The sequence below is a fragment of the Tripterygium wilfordii genome, chromosome 22 (genome assembly GCF_013401445.1).
Source record: "Tripterygium wilfordii isolate XIE 37 chromosome 22, ASM1340144v1, whole genome shotgun sequence".
In the NCBI taxonomy this organism is placed as follows: Eukaryota; Viridiplantae; Streptophyta; class Magnoliopsida; order Celastrales; family Celastraceae; genus Tripterygium; species Tripterygium wilfordii.
Genome location: NC_052253.1, coordinates 5,582,325 through 5,592,445, shown reverse-complemented (window position 1 = coordinate 5,592,445; position 10,121 = coordinate 5,582,325). Strand labels below are relative to the sequence as shown.

The window sequence follows — 10,121 nt, the reverse complement described above, 5'->3', positions numbered from 1 at the left end:
ACTATAAATGAAAGCTATTAAAACCCCATCAACCAATATGACAAGTAACAACATATTCATATTCCAATACCAACAAGAGGTTGTTCGATTAACAATCGATTGGATTAGACATATGTATTTTCAAAATTTGATTCCAATAAAAACATATATCTCAAAGGGATTTCAAAAACAGGATATTCTAATATTATTATTCTGATGAAGTCTTGCAGGGAAAAAAGTAACAATTGGTACATTTGAACATTAACGTTTGATTAGGACAGGGTGTTTGGTTAGTTTCTCTTTTACAGGACTTTTACAAACATGTTTTAACTCTTACCCATAATGATGACATCAACAGTGGAATAGTTACTGATTTATTCAATTTTCTTTTTCATTTTTGGAAATGCCAACTACAAATACTGAAATACATATGATGATCTAGTTTACATATGACTTATTTTCCGGATAGAGATGTTACAGCAGAATAGCAGATGATCTAGTTTACGAGGGATTCTATCCTATTCCTATCCTGTAAGTAGATTTCTTGATTTTTTTTCATATTTCAATCCAATTTTATCTGCTTTAATTTGTAGAGAGATTGTATGTGTGATGTGTAGATTGTATGTGTGATGTGTTACTATCATTGGTGCACGTGGAAACCGGAGAAGGTGAAAAATATCCTCCGGATGGTAAATGAATTTATGGAGATCATAAATGTCAATGATTTATATAATAACTTTACGTCTGTGGGTGTACATATATATATGGGTTTGATTATTATATAATGATAATTTGGTGTTTGTGTTGATACCCATCTTCCATCTTCGTCCGTTTCTTGGTTCTCTCTGCCACCAATCTATCTCTCCTTTCTTCTCCTTCTCCTTTGTAAGCATTTTCTCCTTTGTTTCTTTTTCCCTCCTTTATTTTTCTCTTCTGTTCTTTGTTGCAGGTGCCAGAATCTTTGACTGCATGGGGAGTTCTATAATTTTTCTTTATGTTTGTGTAGTGGGATGAGACTTGAGAGATTGGGCTCTTTTTTCTTTTTAGGGTGATCTGGGTATCTCTGTTTTGAAGATGTCATTTCGATTCAGCTTTCTTTAGCACGATCTTTTTGTTCAATGATCAAACCCTCTGATGGTTTTGCTTCCTAGTTTGTCAATATGAAGTGCATGCATTGACTAATTTGAACTTTGAATTGGGTTTGCATAGCCGTGTTTCAAGAACTTCAAATTGTAATATTGGATAACACAGATTACAAGTTGGGAAATTTGATAGTTGGGTGATAGAACCCTAAACGTAAATGATCTAAGTTCAGTAATGCTTCCCTCTTTTAATCTAGTGTATGATTGGGCGTATATATTCTTCTGGTGCATTTGTTTTGAGATGATTAATGGTGCATTGATGCCCAATTGCTTCTTGAGTGCTTTCAGTCTGACCATGCTATGCTATTTGTCTCTATGTTGCATTTTTTAAAAATTCTCTTTTATTGGGATTTTGGTGCTTTTTCCCTCTTTTGTTCTTTGATGGCGAAGTTATTACTTGTTGAAGGGATGGCTCTTTCTGGGGTTCATGAAGATAGAGGAAAGTTGAGGATTTATGAGAGTTTGGATGAGCTTGGAACTGATTTGGCTGACTACGTTGCTGAATTATCTGAGGCGTCAGTAAAGGAGCGAGGTGTCTTTGCCATAGCCTTATCCGGTGGTACTCTAATTAGCTTAATGGGGTATCTTATATCTTCCTTCGATATGTTTGGTCCTTTTCACTATATTATTTTTGGTGTATTTGTTAAGATTTATGTTTGTAACCAGGAAACTCTGTGAGGCCCCTTATAACAAGACTGTAGATTGGGCTAAATGGTATATATTTTGGGTGGATGAACGTGTGGTGGCGAAAAATCATGCTGATAGCAACTATAAGCTAGCTAAGGATGGTCTTCTTTCCAAGGTTGGTTCATTTATATTCTCATTTATGTTGATGCTCTTCCTTTTGGTCTTAATAGGCTGTGAATGGTTTCTTCTTTATCTGTAAAGAGTTTAAGCATTTGTTTTCTAATGTTTTTTCTACAAAATACTAACGAAAATGAACACTTAAAAGTTAAGTGTCTGAACAGTTATTTCTTTCGAAGAAGCGATTTATTAGTCCTTGTGGTACATGCCGGTGCTGGTTCCTATCACCTCCTTACACTTGGTGCTAGTCAGATTCAGCTTTGTTCTCAATTTTTGTAGCTTCTATAATGTTGACATTAATGCAGACACTCTTAAATTAGGGAAGAAATATGATTGTTGGCGGATCAGAATGTAATAACTTTTATATGCAAAGTTGAGTTTCTGACTTCTTTTGAGAAAGTACAGTTCATATATCTGCTGGAATCTTGTCCGTCCCATGTCAGTCATTAATTTTGTTTAGTTTTACCATGATAATCATGTGGAGGTTTCTGGTTTAATTAGAATTGCACAATTACAGCCCAGTTGGGTACTGATGGCTACTGTTATAATTTTATGTATGGGTAAGTGATGAAAATTTCTCTCTCTATTTGGGATTATTGCAACTGACAGCAGGATTCACTATGATATGATGTCATAGAGGTGATTCATGGACTTTCGATGTAATGATCTGTCTTAGGTTCTTTCAAGGTGGAGTGTGATACGTCTTTCGCTGAAATGTGACTCCTTACATCATAGATTTGTGCCTTGTGCTATGATATTATGATGTCCAATACGTCATTACTTTGAATCCTATTATGGCCAGTCGAGAAACTTTATCGTTTCCCTTCTTGTGAACTTTTCCTTAAATTCCCTTCTTATAAGCTTTAGTTCCATGAACAATTCTTGTACTTTGGCTTAGGATTGTACTGGCCTTTTGTCAAAATATTACCCACAGCTCTGATGTAGTTTGGCAATGTGTGTACTCTAATTGGCGAGTTTTCTATCATTTTAGTAGTCATTTACTAGTTTGTTGATTCTTATGTGTCTGTAAAGTGGGTGATGGTATGGAAATTCATTGGTGATGAATGGAATTGGAATAGTTGGACAATGATGATAGCATTTACTGCATCAAAGATGCAGGTTCTGCATAATTTCAATGGCGAGTACCATGTAATATTTAAATAATATGTCTTATCAAGATGGAAGTTATATTACTTGCAATTCAAAATTAAAAAAGTGCGGTGTACTACGAATGTAAAGGTTTGAAAGTGACACATATTTCCATTAAATGACCTGAAACTGCTTTGAAACTGAGATTGGTTTTTAGTTTTCGAAGAAAACAGTGGGTATAAGAAAACTGATACTGGTCTCGTACTTTAAAATTCTCTATAAAGATGCTTAAAGGACTTTTCTCCCAGAATTTGACCTCAAACTCTGGCTTTCTGGAGCACAATCAGTGAGCTTCATATTTTTTGCAGAGATAGGAAGATCCTTTAGTCACCTTTGCATCTCTCATGATGCCGGTGGCAGGCCAAGTGGCTCAATTGGCATCAAACTTGAAACATTGGGCAAGCCATGATTCCTATAGCTTTCGGCCTTCAGCTTGATAATGCTATCCCATGTGTTAGATTTGTCTATCTTTTGGTATCAAGATTCATACTTTTTCTCTGTCCAAGTATGTGTGTGCTAATACGTCAGCCTATTCAGTCTATCAAAGTGGATATAAGAAATGCTTCATGTTTTATGATGCTATGAGTTATAATCTTTGTTGCTTTACCTATTGTAAACTATGCATATCTAGTAGTTTGACATTCATTAATTATTTTGTGAAAGATGCGTGCTTTAGTTTCTGTTTCAGCTCAATCAGGAACAATAAACGTATTGGTTACTTTTTTTACTTTCATTCTGGTTTGTCATTCTGTTTCCATTTATTAATTTTCTCATGACCATAACATAATGTGCTAGCAGGTTCCAATAGTACCCAGTCATGTGTATTCTATCAATGATTCAGTGTCAGCAGAGGAGGCCGCCAATGAATATGAGTTTGTCATCCGACAGTTGGTGAAAACACGGACTGTCAGTGTGTCTGATATCAGTGACTGCCCCAAGTTTGATCTCATCCTCCTAGGAATGGGGCCAGATGGACATGTTGCCTCACTATTTCCTGACCAGTCCGTGCTTGATGAGAAAGATGAATGGGTAACGTTCATCACCAATTCCCCTAAGCCACCGCCCGAGAGGATCACCTTTACTTTGCCTGTCATTAACTCGGCATCAAATGTGGCCGTAGTTGTCACTGGTGAGAGCAAGGCAGAGGCTGTGCACTTGGCGATAGATAGTTTGGGACCCGATGACCCATTATTGCCTGCGCGGATGGTCCAAACAACTAAGGGGAAGTTGGTCTGGTTTCTGGACAAGCCTGCGGCAGAGCAACTCGACGGTTCTCAATTTTCCAAGTAGGGTCAAGTTCAGGTTTCCTCAGTGTAAGTTTGTATGTAGTGGAGGAATTCTACGCTTGTGGATCCTTTATCTTCCATTAGTTAATGCCGTTCTTTTTTCTTTTTTTTTTCCTTATTGCTTGCTTTCCATTTTGGCCTTTCATCCTCTCCTCCAGGGAGCTGGGGAAGTGCGATTATCCTTTCTGTAGAGGTTAATAAAGATCAGACCTCAATGCAGAATACCTCTGTTTCTGTTCTGTTTCTTCTAGGAGCACCAAAGAACAGATGGGAGATTTACGGGAAGCCGTACCTGTCGGAGTATTGAAAACAATCCCTTTTGTTCATAGTGGATAGTTTTCATAATGTTATTATGTCACAGTTCTTTTGTAATTGAATATGCGTTCATCTGAATGTTACAGCAAGCCGGAGGCTTCAGACAAGGTAGAAAGTTTCAGTTCCCTGAAGTGGGGGTGAATTTTTTTGGATGGGAAGGATAAAAGCCAAACCTTCTGTTGTTGTTTTACAAGCTGGGATGTAACAACATTTCATTTAAAATACTATTTTGAGGCGTAACTTTTTTTGATAGTAAAAAATGACACTATGCAAACTTATCCTTTGTACATCCAACATGTGCCTAAACTTGATCATCAAATCCACGCGCGCAATTTTTTTTCCCCTGATGACATAGTAAGTTGGCCAGAGCCTAGCACATGACGACAAGGAACTTCCACCACAAGGTAAGTTGCACCCGCTGTGAAGCTCATAAAATTGTTTTTAAAGGGGATTGGATATAGGTGTAAAAGGAAAACATATCCAACCGCCATAATCCACATAAAACCAGCAACTTCACTGAACCTAAGTTGTCATTGATTTAAGAATAGAGAGAGATTCAAGTAACCAATGGAATTTGGAAGCCTATCAAAATTCTTTCTGGATATCTCTAAATCTACTAACTGATGAGAGAAGTTTCCACTCGAATTTTTGTTATGGAATCAACACTACAACAAAATTGCTGATACAGATTAACACTCAAGTAACTTTACAGGTTATAAAAAAAAATACCAGCCAATTTAAGGCATGTTAGGCAGAGACGGGCAACCATCTGAATCAACTCACGGGGTTCACTGCACCTACTGTGCGGTATTCCTTTTCTGTTATTGACCTTATGCCATTTGGATCAGGTTCGACTTCTTCTTCCGCGTCTTCCCTAGGAGGGAAGCCTCGTTCCCGTCCAAGCAGCCATTGATCGATGACCCCACAGTTAATAGCATACTTGATCGTTCGTTCCAAGTATTCTTTATCAGTAATGCGATGTAACTGAAGTGCCAACATTCTCATAAGACCTGAAAGTAAGTCAGAAACAGGAATTACAATAATTGTGTTTGGTTCAGAAATAGATTTATACATGAGTACTAGTGTACTACAGGTACGCACATGTCAAGGAAGGAAGAAGGGAAAAACCATGGCTGCATTCAATCTCTTGCAACCATTCACCAGATGTTGCATTTTACCTATATCGTAGTATAATCTAGCAACAGTTGCATTGCACTTCTTCCAATTGTATGAAATTTTTTATCATAGCACTTCCGGCATAGAGTGCAATGTGAGTAAACAATGCTTCTTCATTCAGAATATGAGGACTACATTTTTATCTTGCTAGTTTTGACTAACCAGCTGTTGGGAATAGACCTTCCCAACTGACAGCGAATATCAGAAAATTAAAGAACAAGAAACAAGAGAGACACAAGATTTTTAACGTGGTTCACCAATGTAGGCTATGTCCACGAGAGTCGCCATTTCACTATTGTCAAAAATAAGATGCAACAAGTTTTTTCAGGTCTTTCAAAGTAATACACCTTAGGACAACATGGACAAGTCATAATACCAAAACTACCCCTCCACAGTCTTTAGGAAACTAGAAATTTTGTATGATCCAAGCGCCCATGATCAGGCTCCACAAAACCTATCACTAGCCTTAATAAATAATCCCACTCATGTGAAGACATGCTAGATCAGGTAACAAGATTCGGCGATTTGGATCATAAGCACAAGAACTGTATGCCCAATCATATCAAAATCAAGTATTTATGTTTCCGCATGGTGCTATACATGTAAGAAAAAGGAACCAAAATACACAAGCTGTTTATCATGTGCTAAAAAGGCGGAATAAACTGTGACAAAAACTAGAACCTGAGATTTTTTTCTTCCAAATGCAAAATAAATTTGGCATTCATTAGCGAAAACAAGGACTAGACTACTCTAGAGAAAGGCAGGAGTTAACACTATGACTGGGAGGAAGGAGTGGAATCGCTCGACCTGAAGTAAAGCTTGAAGGGACATCATGAAGGTGCAAAGTGCAAACCCAGCAAAAATCTAATAAGATCTTAAAATGGAGCACATGAAATTAATATTGTGCAGCATTATTTCCTACCATGTCTTCACGTGGTAGTCATCACATTCCACAAAAAGATGAAAACTAAATTGGGACATCCAAGGCTCCAAGCCTGTGCCAAACGAGATGATTCAAGCTTTGTGTTACAGAAATGATACGCAAAATAATTAGCACTCCATAGGTGGAACTGTGCTGACGAACACACAAATGCAATGACCAGAGACCTTTATGTATTGGCTTCAAGAAACCAACTCTCAGAAAATATAGGGGAACATATAGCACATAATACTCGATAATCAGGTCAACAATATGAACATGATACCTGCAACAATGCCGTCTCCAGAGGCTGACATATCAGCAGTGAAAGGAGTGATAGGGGCATCCTCCATACCATGCACTGCACCATTATGTTCCTCAGTGTAGTAGTGTATCTTTGAAGTCCCATTTGTTACAATCAAAACCTTAAGATTTTCATGCCAAAGTGGAGCAACAACCTCGGGTTCGTAGTGGACAAACTTAGATCTAGCATTTGTTTTCGTGTCAAATTCCTCCACAGGCTCAATTCCACACAGGAACTCAAGTTCTTGTTTAGTAACCTCGATAATGTTTGCCAGATTCCACACTTTTTGTATGAACATCTTGGTTTCTTCGCTAGACTGCCATAGTGGCAATGGAAGGTTCACATCATAGAAAATAACCCCTCCCAATTCTTTTGAAATTCTGATGGCTCGCAGCGTAGTTGATCTCATGTTTTGATCAAGAAGGGAGTGTGTGCTGAAGTAGAACATCTTTGCCTGAACAAGAAATTCATTGAAATATTAGTACTTTACTAAAGATCTATAGCCTGTTGAACAAGCTTATTTATTGAGCAGTGGAAGGAACCACTGAAACACATATGTCCAAAGCGAAAACATGTTAAAGAAATCCCTTCTCTGGCAAGTCATATACAAGGCAATATGATTAAGCAGACGGAAAAATTGGCAGAAAATGTAAAGAACCACATTATCGAGGGAATCAAGCCTTGGGAGTTCCAAAGAATCCAAATTTATCTCTAGCGAATACCAAATGCCGAAGATAGATCATAGATGCCAACATCAAACGGCGATGTCAAAAGACGAAACAGTTACATATATGCTCTAAGTTAACCTCGCCCATGACAGTCTCAAAGATGAAACAAAAAGCTATTCATCAGAACGACACAATAAGCCAAGCATCATTTACATCCAAAAAAGGTGCAATAATATCACAGCTAAAGAAATTACAAGCAACCTCCATACATACGCACAACAGATCAGATGCATTAAGTCACATATAAATCCATTACCTCTTTCAGCACATCAACATTTATATCAGACTTTGAGAGAGAATCCTCAACACAAGTTTTGATACAAGTGGCTCTCAGGCGACCTCTCTTTGCAAGCTTCATGTGTGATATGGCTGTTGTCCTTCTACTATCAATGCAAACTGATCGTGTTTGAACATTGTTCACATTCATATAATATAGCATGGCCCGACCATAGTCGTCATCTCCGAGTTTTCCCAAGAATGCCACTTTACCACCCAAACTTGCAAGAGCAATAGCAACAGTACTTGCAGATCCCCCAGGGGCCCTAACGAAGCTATCGGGTGACCATAATGCATCCTTCATTCTTTCATGGATTTCATAGTCTATAAGTCTGTTGGCTGGCCTTCCAGAGGGCACAAAAGCATGTTGTGCAGCACCAAAGCAACAAACAAGAGGAGGCCAGCCATAGGTGAAGCTAATATCTTCTACCTCATGCATTTCCAATTCTAGGTCGTCCTCATCATCATCCTCCACATTTTTGATAAATGAAGACTCCTCTTGATCACTTATTTCTAATTCACTAGCTTGATCTTCCACAACCTGATCCTTTTTCCTAGTCTTCCTTCTCGTCCTCACCGTGTTCTCTGTTTTCTCTTCCTCCACTGCAGCTGAAGCAGATGCAGCTGAACATGAATTGATGATTGGTTAGCAAGGCCTTGATTTAGGAATACTGATGCAGCCCATAAAATTGAAAATAGTGTACCTTTCCTGCGTCTTCTTGGAGTTTTCTTGGAATCTTCCGTTGAAGTGGAGACAGTACTTTCCTCATCCATAGCATAATTAGTTACCTCCAATTCAGAATTCTCTGCCGGAATATCCTTTGATGCCTTCTTCTTCCTTACCCTTGTAGCAGTTCTTTTAGCAGTTCTAGTTGTTTTCTTCACAACAGCCTCATTATCACTAGCACCCTCCTGAGCCAAATCCTGTACAACTTTCTTTCTAGACATAGCAGCAATCACCCACTTACTTTTCAATCTACTCAAGTCCTGGAAGCGCACCAGGTCCGGGCTTTTCAGCGGACTAAAATGCCACCTGCACATGTGAAGTTAAAATAGGGGTTTTAGCTATTCAACAATAATTGGCTATACTTCCCAGCAATCCCATATTGTAGAAACTCAAAGAAAGAAAACCCAGTTGGATTCACATCTTATAACAGAAATGAGGCACAGCAATAATACGAGTTTCTGTTCCTATCCTTATTCTTACAAACATATGAAGAACATTAATATAGTTACTGCACTTTCTGTTCCTGTCTTTATTCTTACAAACATATGAAGAACATCAATATAGTTACTGCACTTCAAAGGCTCAATATTACAAAGATAACATACATAAACTCATTTATTGTCAACAAAATCCCTGCAAAAGCTGCAAATAGAGAAAGAGAGAACCTGGGTAATGAAAGGAATTGAGTGAAAGGGAGAGATTCCATTTTTCAAGCTTCAGCTGCTTCGGGTTTTGGATATTCCTTCTTCACTACTTTGTCGCATGCCTCCAGGGTTTTAAGACGAGACTGGAAATAGAAGAGAGTGAGGGAGACTGGATTCAGTGTCCAAACTCCAAAACGCCTGATATCTAAATATTTTTATTTAAGCCTTATCTTTTTATTTATCATTTTATTAAATAAAATTCATTTTTATTTTCAAATAATTTCGAGTCAGCCAGTAATGTATATATTTAAGTGAAGTCTATATTAATTGGAATAAAAATTTTAATGCTCAAAATATGTAGATGGTTTCTTTCCTTTTATATTTTTATGTTTTTCTTTTTTAAATAATTCATGTATCAAATTAGAATCCAATTGAAATTAAAATTTAAAAGTATGCATAATTATATATTGATGTTTATATACCTAATATTATTTTTATTGATATTGTTCAAACACTAATTTATTCTTTAAAATAGATATTAATATTAAAAAAAATATAAAAAAATTAATTTTAATGCAAGATATATTTTTGAAGAAAAGTAAATATTATGAATTCTAATGATTTATTTCTTAGTTATTTATAAAAATAGTAAAACCCAAAATTAAAAACAGA

The 10,121-nt window shown here is 37.1% G+C and overlaps 2 protein-coding genes across 5 annotated transcripts; one reads left to right on the top strand and one right to left on the bottom strand.

The window, feature by feature from the left end:
* Nucleotides 1–448: 448 nt before the first annotated feature.
* On the top strand, nt 449–4,908 carry LOC119991976 (probable 6-phosphogluconolactonase 1). Of its 4 annotated transcripts, none has more exons than XM_038838542.1 (5): nt 712–864; nt 1,528–1,702; nt 1,788–1,923; nt 3,873–4,387; nt 4,762–4,908. In XM_038838542.1, exons 2-4 carry the CDS (start codon nt 1,530–1,532, stop codon nt 4,362–4,364), a joined length of 801 nt encoding a protein of 266 aa, XP_038694470.1. In that variant the 5' UTR covers nt 712–864; nt 1,528–1,529; the 3' UTR covers nt 4,365–4,387; nt 4,762–4,908. The 4 variants fall into 4 exon arrangements, with proteins under 4 accessions (XP_038694471.1, XP_038694470.1, XP_038694469.1 ...); XM_038838541.1 differs by having other exon boundaries at nt 4,519–4,786; XM_038838543.1 differs by lacking the exons at nt 712–864; nt 4,762–4,908 and adding an exon at nt 449–510 and having other exon boundaries at nt 3,873–4,720.
* A 320-nt stretch (nt 4,909–5,228) lies between these two features.
* On the bottom strand, nt 5,229–9,627 carry LOC119990560 (fructokinase-like 2, chloroplastic). Its single transcript, XM_038836535.1, has 5 exons — nt 9,471–9,627; nt 8,783–9,111; nt 8,059–8,702; nt 7,057–7,528; nt 5,229–5,685 (listed from the first exon to the last, which is right to left on the bottom strand). Exons 1-5 carry the CDS (start codon nt 9,509–9,511, stop codon nt 5,450–5,452), a joined length of 1,722 nt encoding a protein of 573 aa, XP_038692463.1. The 5' UTR covers nt 9,512–9,627; the 3' UTR covers nt 5,229–5,449.
* Nucleotides 9,628–10,121: the final 494 nt, after the last annotated feature.